Source organism: Pelophylax lessonae (assembly GCF_965119305.1).
Source record: "Pelophylax lessonae genome assembly, chromosome: 7".
NCBI lineage: Eukaryota > Metazoa > Chordata > Amphibia > Anura > Ranidae > Pelophylax > Pelophylax lessonae.
The window spans coordinates 247,217,992-247,238,761 of NC_138774.1; the positions used below are offsets into that span (position 1 = coordinate 247,217,992).

At 46.1% G+C, this 20,770-nt stretch overlaps 1 protein-coding gene across 4 annotated transcripts in view; it reads left to right on the forward strand.

Annotated features, from left to right (window-relative positions):
• Positions 1–20,770, forward strand: part of SRPK3 (SRSF protein kinase 3) — a 252,684-nt gene that overhangs the window by 140,772 nt on the left and 91,142 nt on the right. For all 4 annotated transcript variants that reach the window (XM_082262612.1, XM_082262611.1, XM_082262613.1 and 1 more), the window contains exons 8-9: positions 1,427–1,592; positions 1,867–1,898. In XM_082262612.1, the coding sequence (XP_082118738.1) occupies positions 1,427–1,592; positions 1,867–1,898 (198 nt within the window). The remainder of the gene's footprint in view (positions 1–1,426; positions 1,593–1,866; positions 1,899–20,770) is intronic.

The window sequence follows — 20,770 nt, forward strand, 5'->3', positions numbered from 1 at the left end:
AGGACATGGTTCCAGTAATCCATGTCCTAAGTCTGCTTGTCTTCAGCAAACTTTGCGGGCTTTCTTGTGCCTCATCTTTAGAAGAGGCTTCCTTCTGGGACAACAGTCATGCAGACCAATTTGATGCAGTGTGCGACGAATGGTCTGAGCACTGACAGGCTGACCCCCCCCCTTCATTTTCCAAAGACAACCTCTGGATATGATGCTGAGCATGTGCGCTCAACTTCTTTAGTCGACCATGGCGAGGCCTGTCCTGTCAAACCGCTGTATGGTCTTGGCCACCATGCTGTAGCTCAGTTTCAGGGTCTTGGCAATCTTCTTATAGCCTGGGCAATCTTTATGTAGAGCAACAATTCTTTTTTTTAGATCCTCAGAGAGTTCTTTGCCGTGAGGTGCCAAGTTGAACTTTCAGTGACCAGTATGAAAGAGTGAGAGCGATTACACCAAATTTTACACACCTGCTCCCCATTCACACCTGAGACCTTGTAACACTAACGAGTCACATGACACCAGGGCAGGGAAAAAAGCTAATTGGGCCCAATTTGGACATTTTAACTTAGAGGTATACTCACTTTTGTTGCCAGCGGTTTAGACATTAATGGCTGTGTGTTGAGTTATTTTGAGGGGACATCAAATTTACACTGTTATACAAGCTGTACGCTCACTACTTTACATTGTAGCAAAGTGTAATTTCTTCAGTGTTGTCACATGAAAAGATATAATAAAATATTTACAAAAATGTGAGGGGTATACTCACTTTTGTGAGATACTGTATACTTGCTTCCATTCCATCTAAAGATTGGTTATGGTCAGGTGTAGGAGTGGAAGCTGTACCTATTATGGGTTACCAGAATCCACTATTGATGGGCTCAACCTTACACTTCATTCACCTGGTGCTCCCCAGTACTGGATGAATATGTAATATGGAATGCATTGGTAGCCACAGAATAAGTTATACCTAGGTTGTGTGAGTCTGCTAAGGCTGGGTTCACACATGTCTGGGGTGGCTGTTGTGCAGTTCCCAAAATGGCCCTACGTTATTTTGGGTCCGATTCAGGTGCAGATTCAGGCAAAGTTTATACAGTATATATTATGTATAGATATATGTATATCTATACAGTAGTATTGTACAAGACACCTAGGTTATTAACTAAACCTATTGCAGGCTTCATATGCTCACCTCTTCTCTCTGACACTCCATTTTGTGGGTGGGCCTTCGCTGTTCTTATGTACAATGCAAGCCCATTGGTCCTGGCTTGTACTTATCGATGCCAGTGTCCAACCACCAACCAGAACACCTGCATGTTGTAGATAAGTCAGGTATACTCCTTAGCAACACCATGTAATTTGTACCTTGTTTTTTTTCTTTAAACATTTTATATTTTGCCAATTACATTTGCTAATTATAATATTTTTGGATACTCAGGTATTGCAGGGCTTGGATTACCTACACACCAAATGTAAAATAATCCATACAGATATTAAGCCCGAGAATATATTAATGTGCGTGGGGGAGGGGTACATCAGACGATTGGCAGCAGAGGCTACTGTGTGGCAGCAGTCTGGCGAACCTCCACCCTCTGGATCTGCCGGTGAGTAGTAAACCCTGTTCTATAGTATTTCTTTACTTACATCTTAATACATTTTAATCTACTTCCTAGTTTTTTAACATCACAACCAGTGCCCACATTTCTCTATAATCAGCTTTCGCTGCACTCACACCAACTGCATTCCAGACACTTTTATTCACTCGTCAATAACTGTAAATTACTGGATTGCATCTCTTGAATACTATCAATATTTCTTGATCTTTTCTTAAATCCTGCTTTTCTCTGCTCTTCTGTTTCTTTTGCTGGGTTTTATCAGTCAGCTCTGCACCTCCTTCCGTCCAGAACATGGTAAGTTAACAGGTTGAGCATCCTCAAAGGCTCACTATGTTTGACACAGACTGTACTACCTTTTTATGGAGAAGTAGACGGAGAAGTAGTATGAAAGCTAAGCTACCAAACACCATTAGAGGGAAGTAAACCCATCGATTTAACTGTTTCCCAAAACATTTACAGCACATTCAAGTCATGCCATGAATGCTAACTGTCACAGTTGCTTGTGCTTTCAACTCAATTGTCAAGCCATCAAATGGCTGGTGTCATATCTGATCAATTAAGAAGTAGGCAACTGCACACCAACTTGAGAGTAGAGAATGATAAAAACCATTTATTGAAGATCCATAAAATCCATAACGACAAACCAGGGACAGGAGGAAGGAAACAGTTGACGCGTTTCACGAAATTATATATTCGCTTAGTCATAACTGATCACACATGCAGCACCATGGCAACTGCAGATCACATAGAGGCTAAGATGGCAGCTTCCTTGGCTTCAAAGGATAGGAGGGTTTAGTTCCGCTTTAAAAACTGGAAAGTTACATAGTTTAAACTTAAAAACAGTATATTTTTAATGCTTACATGCATTTTAAGAGACATATCTCTATTGTAATATGTAAATTCCATTAAAGAACACATGAATATTTGCAGACAATAAGGATCCTGTGATACACGTTGGGATATTTCCTATTGCCTATTCTAGTTCTAGAGTGTTCACTGCCTGTGATTTTCCCTCTTCATAAAACATGATTTACCTGCAGAATCCTGTGAATTCCATACCGAAATCTGGTGGTTATAAAGGCTTTTTTATACATTTATTTGCAGTGTAAGCGGTTTGTAAACTGTATTCCTGTATATCAGTTTTAGGTATACTAGCATACTAAACCTTGGTGGAATTGAACTGTTCATAAAGAGGATTTACAGTTTGTGACAAACATGCCATATATTTTAAATGTTTGAGATTCTATTGTTTGGTTTACTTGCCTGATTTTAGTGTATTGTAATGTGTGTCTGTGTAGGCCTTGTTGGGTATACTGCAAAGAAGAAAAAAAAAGCAAAACCAGGGATCACTACTAGCTAGAAAGGTGCATGTGGAATTGAATTGACAAATGCCATAAACAGATTGCCCACTGCTCAGCTCTGGCACCCAGCAAGTAAAAGTGACCTAATTAAAATTGAATTCTGCTTCTAACATTGAAAGCCCATCATTGGCTTCAGTCCTCCGTATCCCAGTGCCTCCTGTCCTCTCGAGATGCCCAAACTGTATGTTTTCCTTTTTTTATGTAACACTGCCCCCTTGGGAGCTGCTGAGTGTGGATTCCCCTGGGTTACCCATAGCAACAGTTTATAAAATCTTATCGCTTTGTACTTGGCTCAGTCAATGAACAGTCCAGGAGATTTGTTTTTTTGTGTTTTATTTAGTATTGGGATGGGAGAAGGGATGAGTGGGATACTCCAACTTGACAACTATGCACAAATCTTGAGGACTTCTAACTGAATTGAGTGCGGCAAGGCCTGCTGCTTCACCTTGCCACTAAAGTAAAGATTTGAAAGGTGAACAATTCCTTAGGTTACTCTTCAGGGTCTAACTTGGTACCCCCTTCTAACTTGCTGTGTGTGCTAGCCTCTGTCCACTGACCCCACTGGAGTGGGGTTCCTTCCTGGGCAGACCCCTGGCAAGCTTCCGGGTACTCACGGACACTGTTTTTCCTCCGGTCACTCTGCCTTCAACTCCACTGTCAGTATCCTGGACCTCCTGGCTCAGCACCACACTATGGCTCACCAGGCCGACTGCTTGTGACCAACTTCCTTGCTGACAGGAGGAGAGAGCTATGGATGAGGTAGAATCCCTATGGGTAGAACTTCAAAGGGAAGGCACTATGGGAAAAGTAATATTGGGCGTATGCTATAGACCCACCAACCAGAGGGAGGAGGGGGAGGCGGACCTCCTTTCACAGGTTGGATTGGCAGCAAGGATGGGAAATGTCATTATAATGGGGGACTTTAATTATCCAGATATAGACTGGGCAGAAGTAACCGCACATTCATCCAAGGCTCGGCAGTTCCTAAATGTTTTGCAGGACAATTTCATGGGTCAGATGGTGAATGCACCGACAAGAAACAATGCAGTACTAGACCTACTGATTACCAACAATACAGACCTGCTCACGGATATAGAAATACGGGGCAACTTAGGAAATAGTGACCATAGGTCAATTAGTTTCAGTATTAATCATGGTAATAGGAAACACAAGGGTAATATAAGGACACTGAATTTCAAAAGAGCCAATTTCCCAAAACTGCGCTCTTTGCTAGAAAATATCAAATGGGATAGAACCCTGGGAACAAAGAACACGGAGGAAAAATGGGAGTGCTTCAAGAGCATACTAGACAAAGGGATTGGCAGTGCATTCCAAAGGGGAATAAATTTAAAAGAGCAAAAGTAAACCCTGGGTGGCTAAACTCCAACATAAAAATGCATATTAATACTAAAGAAAAGGCCTTCAAAAAATACAAGGCTGAGGGGTCATTGGCAGCATTCAAGCATTACAAAGAGTGCAATAAGAAATGTAAAGGCAAAATCAAGATAAAGTAGAACATGAGAGACGTATAGCGGAATAGAGTAAAAAGAACCCCAAGAAATTCTTTAAGTATATAAATAGTAAGAAAGCGAGGCCAGAACACATTGGCGCCATAAAAGATGACAAAGGGAAGTTGGCCACAGAGGACAGAGAGAAGGCGAAAGTGTTAAATAATTTCTTCTCTTAGGTCTTCACAAAAGAATCAGGGGGCTACACTAACCCAACTTGTAATGATAAATTAAATAATACACCTCAGGAAGTACCGCCATGGCTAACAGAAGATAGACTTAGAACTAAACTAGAGAAACTTAACATAAATAAATCACCGGGACCGGATGGCTTGCACACGAGAGTACCCGAGGGTACTTAAGGAAGCCAGGTGATAGCCAGACCATTATTCTTGATCTTTATGGATAGTCTACAGGCGGGTATGGTGCCAGCTGATTGGAAAAAAGCCAACGTGGTACCAATATTTAAAAAAGGGCCGAGATATATCCCGGGTAACTATAAGCCGGTCAGCCTAACATCAGTAGTCTGCAAGATTTTGGAGGGAATGTTAAGGGACTATATACAAGACTTTAGTAATAAAAACTGTATTATTAGTAGTAATCAGCATGGTTTCATGAAAAATCGTTCTTGCCAGACCAATCTATTAACCTTCTATGATGAAGTGAGTTGCCATATAGACAAAGGAAGGCCTGTGGATGTGGTGTATCTGGACTTTGCAAAGGCATTTGACACAGTTCCCCACAAACGCTTACTGTACAAACTAAGGTACGTAGGTATGGACCATAGGGTGAGTACCTGGATAGAGAACTGGCTCCAGGGGAGAGTCCAGAGGGTGGTGATAAATGGGGAGTACTCGGTTTGGATGGGTGTGGAAAGTGGGGTCCCCCAAGATTCTGTCCTGGGGACAATCCTGTTTAATTTATTCATAAACGATCTAGAGGAGGGGATATCCAGCACAATCTTGGTATTTGCGGATGACACTAAACTAAGCATGCCAATATCTTCTATGCAGGATGTGAAAACCTTACAAGCAGACCTGAACAAAATAATGGGGTTGGCAACTACATGGCAGATGAGGTTTAATGTTGAAAAATGTAAAGTAATGCACTTGGGCATCAGAAACATGAAAGCAAGCTACTCACTGGGGGGGGGGGGGGGACCTCTGGGTGAATCTAAGATGGAAAAGGACCTGGCTGGGGGTACTAGTGGACAACAGGCTTGGCAGTGGCATGCAATGCCAAGCCGCTGCAAGCAAAGCCAACAAAATACTGCCATGTATAAAAAAGGGGATTCGCTGCAGAAATAAAGAGATTATTCTCCCATTCTGCAAGACTCTGGTCCGGCCACATCTGGAGTATGCTGTCCAGTTCTGGGCACCGGTCCTCAGAAAGGATGTGCTGGAACTGGAGAGAGTCCAGAGAAGGGCAACAAAAATAATTAGGGGAATGGAGGACATCAGCTATGAGGAAAGACTACAAGCATTGAACTTATTCTCTCTGGAGAAGAGACGATTGAGGGGGGATATGATATCAATGTACAAATACTGTACTGGCGACCCTAGCATAAGGAACAAACTATTCAGAGAAAGGGAATACAATAAGACATGTGGCCACTCACTAAAACTAGAGGAAAGGCGGTTTAACCTTAAAATACGTAGGGGGTTCTTTACTGTAAGAGCAGTAAGGATGTGGAATTCTCTTCCGCAAACAGTCGTATCAGCAGAGAGCATCGATAGTTTCAGAAAACTATTAGATGGGCACCTTAAAGACCACAACATACTGTAATGTTCTGGTACCTCTGGTACCCTTGTTCCATATTTCTTCTTTGCTAATTGCGTCCCATCTTGTGTAACAAGAGACGCATATACCTTTAAGACCGGATGACATCATTGCCGAGCGCCGCTATGAGCGGCTATTTCAATCGCCGGCTTTCTCTCACTCATCGCTCGTTCAAACCACATGTTCACCGCACCTTCTCCTGTGAAGTCGGAGCTGCTGACATTTCCTTTGCTGAACTGACGCCAGAACCTCGCCGCTGATCCGTATCTCGCTACGGGATCACCTCTCTATCTATGGACATTGTTACTACTAACCTATCTAAGTGATAAGTACCCCACAGGGGATTCCTTACTAACCAATCTCCTACTGTCATCTACTGCAATTACCAGGACTATCTATCTATCTATTCCATACCATCTGCATAGACTGTTAGCTCTTGGGACTACCTTCAACTATCCTTGCACTAGGTTACTCTGTCTAAGTATACTCCATCTGTGTCCACTTACCATCTGCACTATACTAGACATCAGAACCTATCTGCTTTACCATCACCTGCAACTCTCCTAATATTACTCCTAGTAATCACCATACAACCTGTCTCTCATCTATACATTCTCATATGTTCTATCCCTCCACTAAAACATCTGATTGAGTATATGTATATTGCATAACAGGCTGTATACCGTGATGAAGTCCTGAGAGTTGGATAGGTTTATTCAACAGTATCTCTACAAGGCTACTGAGTGTGATAATTCTGCAGCTGAAAATCCATCCATTAACAAAAACGCATGAACGTTACAGATTGAACGAGCCTTAAAAAAAAAATTTGGATTCAGCAGAATTACCCACTCATGTACTACAATTAAAACAGCAAGTAGATGCATTGATCCTTGCGCTTACAGAGGTACAAAACGAAAATCAGACCTTGAGACAGCAGGTTGGCCGTCTCACACAACTTTCTGCTACTCAGCCCCGTGAGCCTAAAATAAACCCTCCTCTAGTGTTTTCTGGTGATCGGAGCAAATTTCGTGAATTTAAAAACGCATGTCGTTTACTTTTTTTGTTAAAACCTCTAACCTACACCACTGACCAAATTAAAGTTTGTACCATCATCTCCTATTTAACGGGTGAACCCCGGGCCTGGGCAGACGCTCTCTTTGAAAAGGATGATCCACTCCTTAATTCTTACCCTCTATTCCTAGCACAACTCGCTAGTTTATATGAAGACCCCAATAAGCAGAGTACCGCTGATACCCAGTTACGGGCCTTGAAACAAGGAAGGAGACGCGTTGAAGATTTTGTGGCAAATTTTAAAAGATGGTCCCCTGATTCAGGGTGGAACGACACATCTTTGAGAACACAGTTTAGACTCGGCCTATCTGAGGCCGTTAAAGACGAGCTCGCCCGAGCGGATTTACCTGGCACTCTGGAGGGACTGATACAGACCAGTATCAATATTGACAGACGACTACGAGAAAGAAAGGCTGAGAAGATGGGCTCACCATTTTCCAGTCCTTCTCGGATGTTGCCTGCTGACCCTACTCCTATGGAGGTAGGAATGATACGCCCACCTCTGACCCTTTCTGAACGTGCCAGAAGGAAGACCGAACATCTCTGCATGTACTGCGCATCCCCGAATCATTTGATAAGCGGCTGTCCCCTTGTCCGCAGAAAAGAGGGTGAGTGTTCAAATGTCTTGCTAGGCGGACTCACAACTTCCTTTTCTTTTTTTTTTTACTCAAACAACAGTCTTTATTGAATAAAAAGGGCATCAAACATTAGACCAAGTAACATGAGTGCTTACAGAGAAAAAATAAAAAACAAATAATAGTACACAGAATACAACATCGTACCAGCTTACTCCAGCGGTATATCAGCAGTGGCGGGGAATGAAAACCGTGTCTAAGACTCAAAACCAGTCCACTAAGTATTCGGAGCCATTCCAGGTTCAGGTGGAAAAAATAAAAGGAGAAAAAAATAAAAAAAATAAAAAAAAAACACGAGAGTCCATAACCGCAGGGGGCTCCGGGGTGCGTCGACTGGGTCCCAACCGTGGATATACACAGCACAGGCAATGCACGGCACAAAAAAGATAAACAAATCAAACAAGCTAGATGCACGTCTCTGGAGCCTGGACCCACCTATCCCATATCTTATTATATTTATCAGGGCAACCCTGGTGCGTATAAATCATTTTTTTGTAGGGTAGAGTAGAGTTGACCGATCTGAGCCAGTCCGCGAAGGACGGGGGGGTGTCCCTCATCCATTTTTGAGCTACACACTTCCTGGCGAGGAATAGGGTCTCGTACAGAAAATGTACAGTGAACTTATCTAGATTCACATCAGGAAGTATACCAAGCAAGCAGGGCTTCGGGGCCAATGTCAGAGGGGAGCCCATAGTATCATGAAGGAAGTCAACCACTTGCTTCCAAAATCCCTGGAGCTCTGGGCAACTCCAGAGAAGGTGGAAGAACGTACCCCGCTCCCTCCCACACATAGGGCAGTCAGAGGAGCCACCCGGCTGAAACTTAGATTGTTGTAGGGGGGTCAGGTAGGCCTTATGCATGATATACAGCTGGGTCAGACGGTCGGACAGCTTTGGAGATACCAATTTACAGTTGTCCAGGGCATCCTCCCACTCCTCGTCCTCCAAGGGTCCCAAATCTCCCTCCCACTTAGTCTTAAGAGCATAGGCTGAAGTCGTGGACGCGGGGAGAAGAAGAGCATTGTAGAGGTGGGATATAAGTTGTTTGGGTTCAGAGCCCCTGAGTACCTCGATCATAGAAATTGGGGTTATGTCAGGCAGGGGAGCAGGGAACTGAGAGGAGAAAGCGTGCCGGATCTGAAAGTATCTGAAAAGCATGCGGTTGGGGAGGCTGTACTGTCGCTTTAGGTCTTCAAATGTACGTAAAGTGCCGTTCTCCAGCAGTTGGGCTAAAAAGTGAATACCATACCTGGCCCAGGCATGTGCATCTGGAACAGTCTCGAACTCGGGGAGTTGAGCATTATGCCACAGCGGAGTATGTTCATGCAGCGAGGGAAGTGACAATTTGTTGGACACAACATCCCATAAGCGCCTGTAGTGGTACAACATGCTCCCCCTATCCCCGCCATGCCCAGTCCCCCCGGCCCCCGTCAGAATCAGGGACAAAGGGTCAGCATTAGCCGGGGCCCAGGATGGAGCCAGAAGGGCCAAAAATCGCTCCCTATCCGAGTTATGGAGGTGGAAATAGTGTGACAGCTGGGAAGCTATGTAATACATATTGAAGTCAGGGAGGGCAAGGCCACCCAGGTCCGTGGGGCTTTTCAGTTTCCTCCAGGCCAACTTGTGTCGGCTGTTGCCCCAAATAAAGGGCTTAAGAATTGAGTCAATCTGCAAGAAATATTTAAGGGGAAGGTAAATCGGGGAATGCCAAAACGTATAGAGCAATTTAGGGAGCAACACCATTTTTACAAGGTTGATCCTACCCCTTACTCCCAGCGGGAGCCGTGCCCAGGTCTGGGTTTTAGACTTCAATAAATCAAAAAGAGGCTGGACATTATCCGACAGGTAGTTTTTAGGGGAGTTGGTAACCAGAACTCCTAGATATTTGATACGGTCCACCACCTGGAGGGGATAACGGGGATCCGGGGGTCGGGGAGGGATATCGTCTATCGGTAAAATCTGGGACTTGTCCCAATTGATCATCAGCCCGGAATAGCGGCCAAAGTGCTCTATGAGGGACAAAGCTGTCTGAAGTGATTCACCCGGGTCAGACAAGTACAGCAAGGTATCGTCTGCATACATGCCTATTTTCTCCTCCAGATCGCCTGCCCGCAGACCCCGGATACCCGGATGCGACCTGATAGCGATAGCCAGGGGTTCGGCCACCAGGGCGTAAAGAAGGGGGGACAAAGGGCAACCCTGGCGGGTCCCCCTGGTAAGGGGGAACGCTGCTGAGGTGCAGCCATTGGCCAAAACCCTGGAGACCGGAGCCTGGTAGAGAATACGGACCCATCGAATAAATTTAGGCCCAAAGCCGTAGCCCTCGAGGCAACGCCAGAGGAAGTTCCACTCGACAGAATCAAATGAATCTAATGAAACCACCACCCTAGATCCGGAGTTGCTGTGCCACGCCTGGAGGTTCATAAAGAGGCGTCTCAGGTTAAATGAGGTGTTTTTGCCAGGCATAAAACCCGACTGATCCGGGTGAACCAGCGAGAGCACGACCTTATTTAGTCTCAGGGAGAGCACCTTGGCCAGGATTTTGATATCCACCTGCAATAGGGAGATAGGGCGATAAGAGGCTGGGCAATGGGGGTCTTTGCCCGGTTTGGGTATTAGGACGATAAGAGCCTCGCGCATAGAGGGGGGCAAGGTCAAGGTGTCAAATGCAGTTTGGAACACTTTCAAGAGGTGCGGCACCAGAACCTCCGAGTACATAGAGTAGAACTCAACAGGCAGCCCGTCCAAGCCTGGGGACTTGGACCTGGGGAACTGAGCTATTGCTTCGGTTAGTTCATCCTGGGTCAGGGGGGCCTCTAGCATAGCCAGTTGTTCAGGGGACAGTTGGGGCAGAACGTCCGGCGTCAAGTATGGTAGAATCGGGGAGTCATCGTCAGGGGCTACTGAGGAGTACAGGTCTTGAAAAAAGCTGCGAAAAGCGTCAGCCACAGCACCCGGGTCTGATATAGGGGAGCCGCCAGCAGACTGGAGGGTGATCACCACAGGGGGTCTATCATTACTGTGGACGAGGTACGCTAACAGCCTGCCCGCCCTCTCACCATGTTCAAACAATTTTTGTTTTTGAAAAAACAGGGACCTACGTGCCTTCTCATAGTCTAGGTGTTCCACCACCCTGGTGAGGAGCTTCAACTGATCCGCCCCGGCTGGCGTCGGGTCAGTTAGAAAAGCCGCCTCCGCTGAACCCAAAGCCCGCTCAGCCCGTTCATACGCCCGAGCAGAATCGGCCTTAATAGAGTTAATGGTTTGAGTCAGAGTGGCTCTAGCGTGTAACTTAAAGGTTTCCCAGACCACGAGAGGGGAGGCCGAGCCCGTATTAGTGTCAAAAAAGCGGTGCCAGTTCTCAGTCAGGGTCTCCTCCTCAGGAAGCAGGGAAAGCCAAAAGGGGTTCAATCTCCAGGCAGGTCTGGCCCTGTCTGTCCGTAGACCCACCTTAATCCAGTAGGGATTATGGTCAGAGAGGCCGCGCGCACAAAAGCCCGCGTCTATCAACCTGGGCATCAGCGAGGGGGAAATCAGTATAAGATCAATGCGGGACATCGATCCATGGGCAGAGGAATGGCAGGAGTACTCCTGGAGGTGCGGATACTTGACGCGCCAGGAGTCAGCAAGGTTGAATTCCGCCATCAGGCAGGCGAACCTCGTGGAGGTGGGGGGGGCACAGGGGGTCCAGAGACGTGCATCCTGTCCAGGCTGGGATTCATAGTATTGTTGAAATCCCCAAGCCAGATTACGGGGATCTGGGGGTGCTGAACCATGAAGTCCAGTCCCTCAAGGAGTATCGTGGACGAGAAGGGAGGAGGGACATAGAACGCCATGAGCAAGTAGGGATCACCATAAAGCAACACATTCAAAAAGACATATCTACCTTCAGGGTCCACGAGGGATCCCCAGAGCTCAAAATGGACAGACTTAGCGATTAAAACCGCAACTCCACGGGAGTGTGAGGTGTACATGGAATGAAACGTCCAGCCGAGCCACGGACGCCTCAGGGCCTGTTGCAGCGCACCATCTAAATGCGTCTCCTGGAGTACAATAATATCAGCTCTTTGGCGCTTGAGCACTGCGAAGACCGCTGAGCGCTTAATCCTGTCTCTGAGCCCATGGACATTCCAAGTGAGAAATTTAAGGCTAGTCATCAGAGGGGCAAACATAAATAGGCACATGAGCTCCGGGGAGACCTCCCCGACAGTGATTACGATACATGCTCCCCCACCCCCATCGCTGGCACCCACTGGTAACTTATACAAACTGCTGGAGATACAATAGCTAGTAAGCACTACATACATTGCTTTGCAAAACAAAAATTCAAAAGGCATTAAATAGCAGCAAGGAAAATACAACCATAAAGACTGAACACCCGCCCACCCCGCCCTGCACAAACCCCAACCCGTGCGGGCCTGAGAGAACCCCAACCAACTAGTCAACCAATCGCGTTGACAATGTCCCAGGAACATGGAAAAATGTAGACCGGTGCAGAAAGGAGAGCCTCGGGAGAGAGGCCAAGGCCATGACAGGCAACATACACCAACACTAACAGGGGGGCCTCCCGCCCCGCTCAGCAACAGCAGAGTGGGCAACCGGTTCGTCCATGACTGGGCAGTTCTGGGAGCGAGAGTTCGCTGGGCAGCGAGGCATGTGAATAGGACACAGCAGAGATACACATAGGGAAAGGGGGTAACAGAGAGGGCAACAGACTTGGGGGACACAGGGGGAACCAAATACACAGTAGGGAAAGGTTGGTACAGGCACTCCGGTGGCCTGCAAGGATGGGACACACCCTGCCGGGTCAGGTCATTGCGTGAAGTGGCAAAAAAGAAGAAGAAAAAAAAAAATTCACAGGGTACCCGGCAGGGATGTAGGTTATAGGGGAGGATAAAAAGCAAAAAAAAACGCCTCCCAACAGCGGGGTTCGGGCCATTGCAGGTGGTCACAGTGTACACAACAGGCATCCAAGAGGGAAATTCAAGTAAGGGCAGGAACATCAGGATCCAAGGATAATCGAACCGTCAGGTCAGTACACAGGGCAAATCCAGGGGTCAAGCGTAGCATCCGGAAAACAATCCAAGGGACGAGGCACGAGGCACACTCAAGCTCGAGCCTCAAGTCTCTCCAGCCAATTAATAGCAGCCTCAGGGTCGTCAAAAAAGTGCACCCTGTCTTCCCCCTCAACACGGAGTCGGGCAGGGTACAGCATAGCATATTTTATGTGCTTTATGCGGAGCCTCCTTTTAGCCTCAAAGAAGGTTTTACGTTTTTTCTGGACATCAGCAGAGAAGTCCGGGAAAATTGCTAGCCTGCCATTGCCAAAGGGGATGTTGCCTTTTTCCCTGGTAAGTCTGAGGATGGTATCCCTGTCCCGGAAATTGAGCAGCTTAGCAATAAAGGTGCGGGGGGGTGCCCCCTGGGGCGGTGGTCTGCCCGAGAGGCGATGTGCCCTCTCCACCACAAAGGTAGGGGAGAAAGCCTCACGACCATACGTATCAATAAGCAACTGTTCCAGGAAGTCTGAGGGATGGGACCCCTCTGCCCCTTCAGGGAGACCAATCAGTCTGATATTGCACCTCCTAAGGCGATTCTCCATGTCGTCCTGTTTCAATTGTAGCTGGGTCACCTGAAGCTGGAGGGCATCAGAGGTGCGCTGAAGGGGGGGCAGGGCATCCTCCACCCCACTGATCCGCTGCTCAGCCTCGGTCACCCGCTCCCTCACCTTCTGGAGATCCTGACGGACTAGGGATATGTCAATTTTCACCTCTTCTATCTTGGTGGTGAGGGACGCCTGGCACTGAGCAATAGCGTCCAGAACCCGCTCTGTCTCGGCTCCCGCCGAGCTTACCTCCGCTCCCGCGCCATCTTGGGCCTGGTCACCCTTGTCTTGGCGGCGAAACTTGTCCAGTTTAGCGGTGACATCCGTGGACTTTTTCGGTGGCGACATGTTCCGCAGCTGCAGCGGGGCTTCAGGAGGTGCTGGGAAAGCGATTTAGGATTCCGGGGTGCAGGATTAATGCAATTAGGAGATTCGGCCAGCGGAGCTCACCTCAACAGCGTCCTACCTCATGCCGCTCCAGGCCACGCCCCACAACAACTTCCTTTTCTAATCCTTATCTTTTTGTTCATTTAACATTGCAGTGGGACCAAACTAGGATCACCACCCAGGCTATGATCGACACAGGATCTTGTGGAAACTACATTGACATTTGTTTTGTCTCCCTTAATAAAATACCTATTGTTTCAAAACCCAAACCTGTCTCCGTTAGTTTTATTAACGGTACCCCCCCTATCCTCTGGTCCTATCACCAGTCAGACACAGGCACTCCTTGTAACTGCTGATGAGTCTCATATGGAGACCACCACCTTTGATGTGTTAACATCACCACATTTCCCAATCATTTTGGGACTTCCCTGGTTACACATACATCAACCAATCATCGATTGGAAAACAAGAACGCTAGCGTTCTCTTCTCACTATTGTGAAACGACGTGTAATCTCCCCACATATGATAGGATCCTGTCTGTAGTGCCGGATGACATTATACCCAAGTGTTATCAGGACTTATCGGAGGTTTTCCTTGAAAAAAACGCTCAAATGCTACCTCCTCATAGGGACTATGATTGTTGTATCGATCTACTCCCTAATAGCAAGTTGCCCTTCGGACATGTTTATCCTCTCTCACAGGATGAACTCTCTCATCTTAAGGAGTATCTGGATGAGAACTTGGCAAAAGGATTCATCCGACCTTCTACTTCCTCCACTGCTGCTGGACTCTTCTTTGTCCGCAATAAGGATTCTAGCCTTAGGCCTATCATTGATTTCAGACAATTAAATGCCATTACAATAAAGGATCGTTATCCTTTACCTCTTATTCCTAAACTTATCGAACAGGTGCGTGGAGCTTCTCTTTTTTCAAAATTGGACCTAAAAGGGGCATACAATTTAATTCGAATCCGTAAAGGGGATGAATGGAAGACGGCATTCAGAACCAGATACGGACTGTTTGAGTACCTTGTAATGCCATTTGGGCTATGTAATGCTCCCGCAGCCTTCCAACGGTTTATAAATGAGATATTCAGAGACTTGCTTGACGTTTGTGTTGTAGTATATTTGGACGATATACTCATCTATTCTCATTCCTTACCTGAGCACATAAAACATGTGAGACTTGTGTTGTCAAGACTACTTGCACATAACTTATATGTTAAATCAAAAAAATGTTTGTTTCATAAAGAGGAAGTACTATTCCTAGGATATATTATATCAAAAAATGGAATCAAGATGGACATGAGCAAAATATCCTGCTTTCTAGATTGGCCTGTGCCAACCACTCGCAAAGCATTGCAAAGGTTCCTAGGATTCTCTAACTACTATAGGAAATTCATTAAGAACTTCTCTGCGATTGTGAAACCTCTCACACAACTCACAAGCACGAAGAAACCATTTAATTGGTCAAAAGAAGCAGATGGAGCATTCTGTCTGCTGAAATCAAGCTTCACTACTGCCCCCATACTATGCCATCCAGACCCATCCCTTCAATACATCTTGGAGGTAGATGCGTCAAATATGGCAGTAGGAGCAGTTCTCTCACAACGACCAACAAACACCTCACCTCTTCACCCAGTTGCTTTCTTCTCAAAGTCATTAAGCAGCCCCGAGGTGAACTACCCAGTAGGTGAGAAGGAGTTATTAGCCATAAAACTGGCATTAGAGAATTGGCGACATCTACTTGAGGGCACTCAATTGCCAATCCTGATATATACTGATCACAAAAACCTTCAATACCTTCAGACTAATAGAACTCTTTCCCACCGACAGGTTCGGTGGTCGTTATTCTTTCTGAGGTTTAATTTTTTAGTGACTTATACGCCCGCAGACAAAAATAAAAAAGCGGATGCACTTTCACGACTAGCCGAGAAAGATTCTACCGAGGTTCCCTCAGTTCCTATAATACCACTTGAACGTATTATCGGTGTCATTCGCTCCCTGAAGGAAGAGATTTTGCACAGCATAGGACTGGACTCACCTCCACCACAACTAACTACTGACGCAGAAGGCTTCCTCTATTACAACGATAAATTATACATACCCCCTACTATGCGAACCAAAATCTTGGAATTGTCGCATGACGTACCTATGGCAGGACATATGGGTATGACTAAAACTTTAAATCTACTTACTAGGCAGTTTTGGTGGCCAGACATGAAGACAACCGTAAAAAAGTTTGTTTCATCTTGTGATATCTGTGCAAGGTCTAAAATCGACAACACGAAACCATCGGGGTTACTTTGTAGTTTACCGATACCCCAGGTTCCGTGGGAAGTGGTATCCTTAGACTTCATAGTGGAACTACCACCTTCCAAAGGATTCAACACCATCTTGGTATCAGTGGACCATCTGACCAAGATGGCACATTTTACTCCTATCCGAAGACTACCTTCGTCCAAACAAACAGCGGAATTACTTGTGAAACATGTCTTTAAGTTACATGGTATTCCAAAAACATTGCTGTCTGACCGTGGTTCACAATTCATCTCAAAGTTTTGGCTAGCTCTATGTCAGATACTACGAATAGAGCGTAAACTTACTTCTCCATACCACCCTCAGACCAACGGACAGACAGAGAGAGTTAACCAGTGCATTGAACAGTATCTGCGTTGCTATACTTCGTATCTACAGGACGATTGGGCAGATCTCCTCCCGCTGGCGGAATTCGCCTATAACAACGCGACTCATAGCACTACTAAACAAAGTCCATTTTACCTAAATTACGGGTTTCATCCCACACTCCTTCCACCACGTATCTTGCCATCAAGTAATCCAGTGGCATCTGATTATCTTGCCCAGATAAAGGATTCTCTGGGATTACTCAACAATACCATATCACATGCTCATAGCCAACAAAAGAGGTACTACGACCTCCGTAGGAAACCCTCTCCCCAATATGCCATTGGGGATCTTGTTTGGCTTTCTACAAAAAATCTGAGATTAAAAATCCCTAGTAAAAAACTTGGACCTCTATTTCTGGGACCTTTCCCAATAGAGAAGCTTATTGGAAAAGCTGCAGTACAACTCACATTACCAGCAGACCTCAAGATACATCCTGTCTTCCATGTGTCTCTACTGAAGCCCCATGTTCCTAACTAAGGAATAAGGCCTACTATCTCACCTCCACCTCCTGTACAAGTGGAAGGTGGAGAAGAATTTGAGATAAAAGAAATTTTGGATTCCCGTTTCAATAGAAGAAGACTCCAGTATCTTGTACGATGGAAGAACTATGGGCCCCAAGATGACACCTGGCTGGATACCTCCGATATACATGCCCCTAGACTGATTCGCAAATTCCACTCGAAATATCCAGAAAAGCCAGTTCTAGAGGCCTTCCGGAGCCGGCCTTAAGGGGGGGGGGGTACTGTAATCTTCTGGTACCTCTGGTACCCTTGTTCCATATTTCTTCTTTGCTAATTGCGTCCCATCTTGTGTAACAAGAGACGCATATACCTTTAAGACCGGATGACATCATTGCCGAGCGCCGCTATGAGCGGCTATTTCAATCGCCGGCTTTCTCTCACTCATCGCTCGTTCAAACCACATGTTCACCGCACCTTCTCCTGTGAAGTCGGAGCTGCTGACATTTCCTTTGCTGAACTGACGCCGGAACCTCGCCGCTGATCCGTATCTCGCTACGGGATCACCTCTCTATCTATGGACATTGTTACTACTAACCTATCTAAGTGATAAGTACCCCACAGGGGATTCCTTACTAACCAATCTCCTACTGTCATCTACTGCAATTACCAGGACTATCTATCTATCTATTCCATACCATCTGCATAGACTGTTAGCTCTTGGGACTACCTTCAACTATCCTTGCACTAGGTTACTCTGTCTAAGTATACTCCATCTGTGTCCACTTACCATCTGCACTATACTAGACATCAGAACCTATCTGCTTTACCATCACCTGCAACTCTCCTAATATTACTCCTAGTAATCACCATACAACCTGTCTCTCATCTATACATTCTCATATGTTCTATCCCTCCACTAAAACATCTGATTGAGTATATGTATATTGCATAACAGGCTGTACACCGTGATGAAGTCCTGAGAGTTGGATAGGTTTATTCAACAGTATCTCTACAAGGCTACTGAGTGTGATAATTCTGCAGCTGAAAATCCATCCATTAACAAAAACGCATGAACGTTACACATACAGGGGTATACAATGTACAGCAAACACACACACACATCATAGGTTGAACTGGATGGACTGATGTCTTTTTTCAACCTCGCTAACTATGTAGCTATGGTAGTTGACATATTTATTGGCAACCCCCATTCCTATAAAGCTATTAAGTCTACCTGTACTTTGTTGCCCCCCAGTTTTGATACACAGTGCTATAGTCCCTGGCCAAACATACGGAATAGGAAATTAAACAAGGTAATTGAGGTGTTGGATGTCCATGGAGGATAGCGGAAAAAGGAGCCCGGAGTAACTGGAGTTAGATTGGTTCAGGGCAAGAGGCAATCAGTAAGTGTGTTTCAGGGACAGGTCAAAGTCAAGGCAGGCTGTCAACCTGAGAAAGTATTACAGGAACAGGCCGAGGCTGCAGCTGATCACATGATCAACTTCTGTCGAGCAGGAACTGACACACATTGATTGTCACTTGGCTAGGCCCTTTTGTACAAATGATAAAGTAAGAGGAGGACGAGCGTTCTTAAAAATAATTTTAGGGATTTAGGTCCTAATTTAAGGAAAGTACTTTCTGTGCCACGGACCACACTAGAGAGGCAGCGTGAGCTTTGAGAGCTAAATAAGTGGCTGAGAAACTGTTATAGGAAGGAGGATTTTGGCTTTGTTGGAGAAATGGGATGATTTTTAGGTTAACTACCGGCTGTAGAGTAGGGATGAGTTGCACCTAATTGAGGAAGATGCATCTCTGTTGCTGGAGAAGGTTAGAAGGTTGGAGGGCCTTTTAAACTAGGATCTGGGGAAAGGGATCAGTGAAGGGTAAGCCATGAACAAGGGTCAAAGTGGGCTCTGAATGTAGAAGTGGGCAAAATTGGAATGGGAGGAGGGCTCAAACCAGATAGTAGTGAAACTACAGTCCAATTCTTGTAGACTTTAAATGTGATCCAAGGGTAAGCAAAACAAATGGGAAACTAATTGTGGGTGAGGAGATGTATCTCTTTTCATTTTTAAAAATAGCAGGGAAATTAGGAAAATTTCATTAACCCCTTAGTGCTGATGGAACACAAATATGCAGCCTTGGCTTCAGGGGGCTCTACCAGGGTGATGCCTGCAGCTAGAGGCACCCCCCCCCCGATACCGTTGTTTAGAGCCGATGGTCGGCTTTCTTGTAATCCCCCCCACTGCCTTCTGTGGATCTCCCGGGTCTCCCATCCCACCAGGAGACCCGAGCGACCAGCCGACACGTCCGAAGACGTCAGCCAAAGACCCAGACAAAACCGGATTCGGCTCTGATCAGGTCTCCGATGTAAAAACCCCAGGGCGATGTCATGATATCACTTCCGGCTACGAAAGCCTTAAAGGTGCCAGATTTTAAAAAAATGACAGCATTAAAAACAGCCAAACTTGGTGTTTTGAAGGCTTTTAAGTACAAAGGAGGGATTTGGGGTCTTTTAGACCCCAGATCTCTCCATAAAGAGCACCTGTCACTGCCTATTACTGTCACAAGGGTTGTTTACACAAATTCCAGTAGCGCAGGGATGGTGGAATCCACACTCCACCACATAGAAATTCACAAGCCTATATGAGACATGGACATACATATGGCACTAAATCTTAAATGACCATATAGTATAAAACCGACAATCCTCAGCAGACAGTCCGAAACAGTCCAGAAGCTTGAACATATAAATATATAAACTGGCTGTGCTCATCAAAGGAATGTCATTGGACATGATATTAGGGGGATGACCCCACTCTCCACCACCACTGTGCCGGGGAAATGTCTGAAATGGACACTCACCAAATGGAGATGCCTCCCCACTCTCGTTGATCAGGCTACAACAGCATGGGTTACAGATGACAGAGATGCATCACATCACCACAATCTCCAGGCAAGATGTGTAACTCCAGTACATATGAAAATGAAAAGCAATCTCTACTAGTGTGATAACGTTTCAAACTTTATTTAAAAAGCAAATCTCGCACATTGCACTCACTTGTTAGATGATGATCATAGCACACACAAAGTCCTCCATACATAAAGCACGTGAGGTGGGCACCCTTCGGACACTTAATCCTGGCTCCACGCCGAAGTAAAAGTACCTCCGGATGTTCACCCGCTGCTGTTACGGTAACCATGGATGCCGTCTGGTCACGCCCCAACTGTGTCAAACGCTTTTGCAAAATCCAAGTACACTACATCCATAGCCACCCCTCTGTCCAAGGTTTTCATTATCTTCTCCTAAAAAGAAATCAGGTTTGTTTGACAACTTCTGTCTTTCCTGAATCCATGCTGTCTGTTGCTTAACCACTTTACGACCGCCCGCCGCAGATTTACTGCAGCAGGCAGCCGTTCCTGGGCGAAACGACGTAGCTCTACGTCGCTCGCTCTCAGGAGGCTAGGGGGCGAGCGCACGCCGCCGGTGGTGCGTTCCCGCCCCTCAGCCGGGGAGCCAGTGCATGTGTCAGGCGGCTCTGATTGCCGCCTGACACCGGTGATCGTTCCCCGCTGAGGGAGAAAGCCGGTCGGCTGATGTAAACGCAGCCATCCATCCTTCTCCCTGAAGTGATCACAGAGCTCATGTGATCCTGCTATATAGGATCGCAT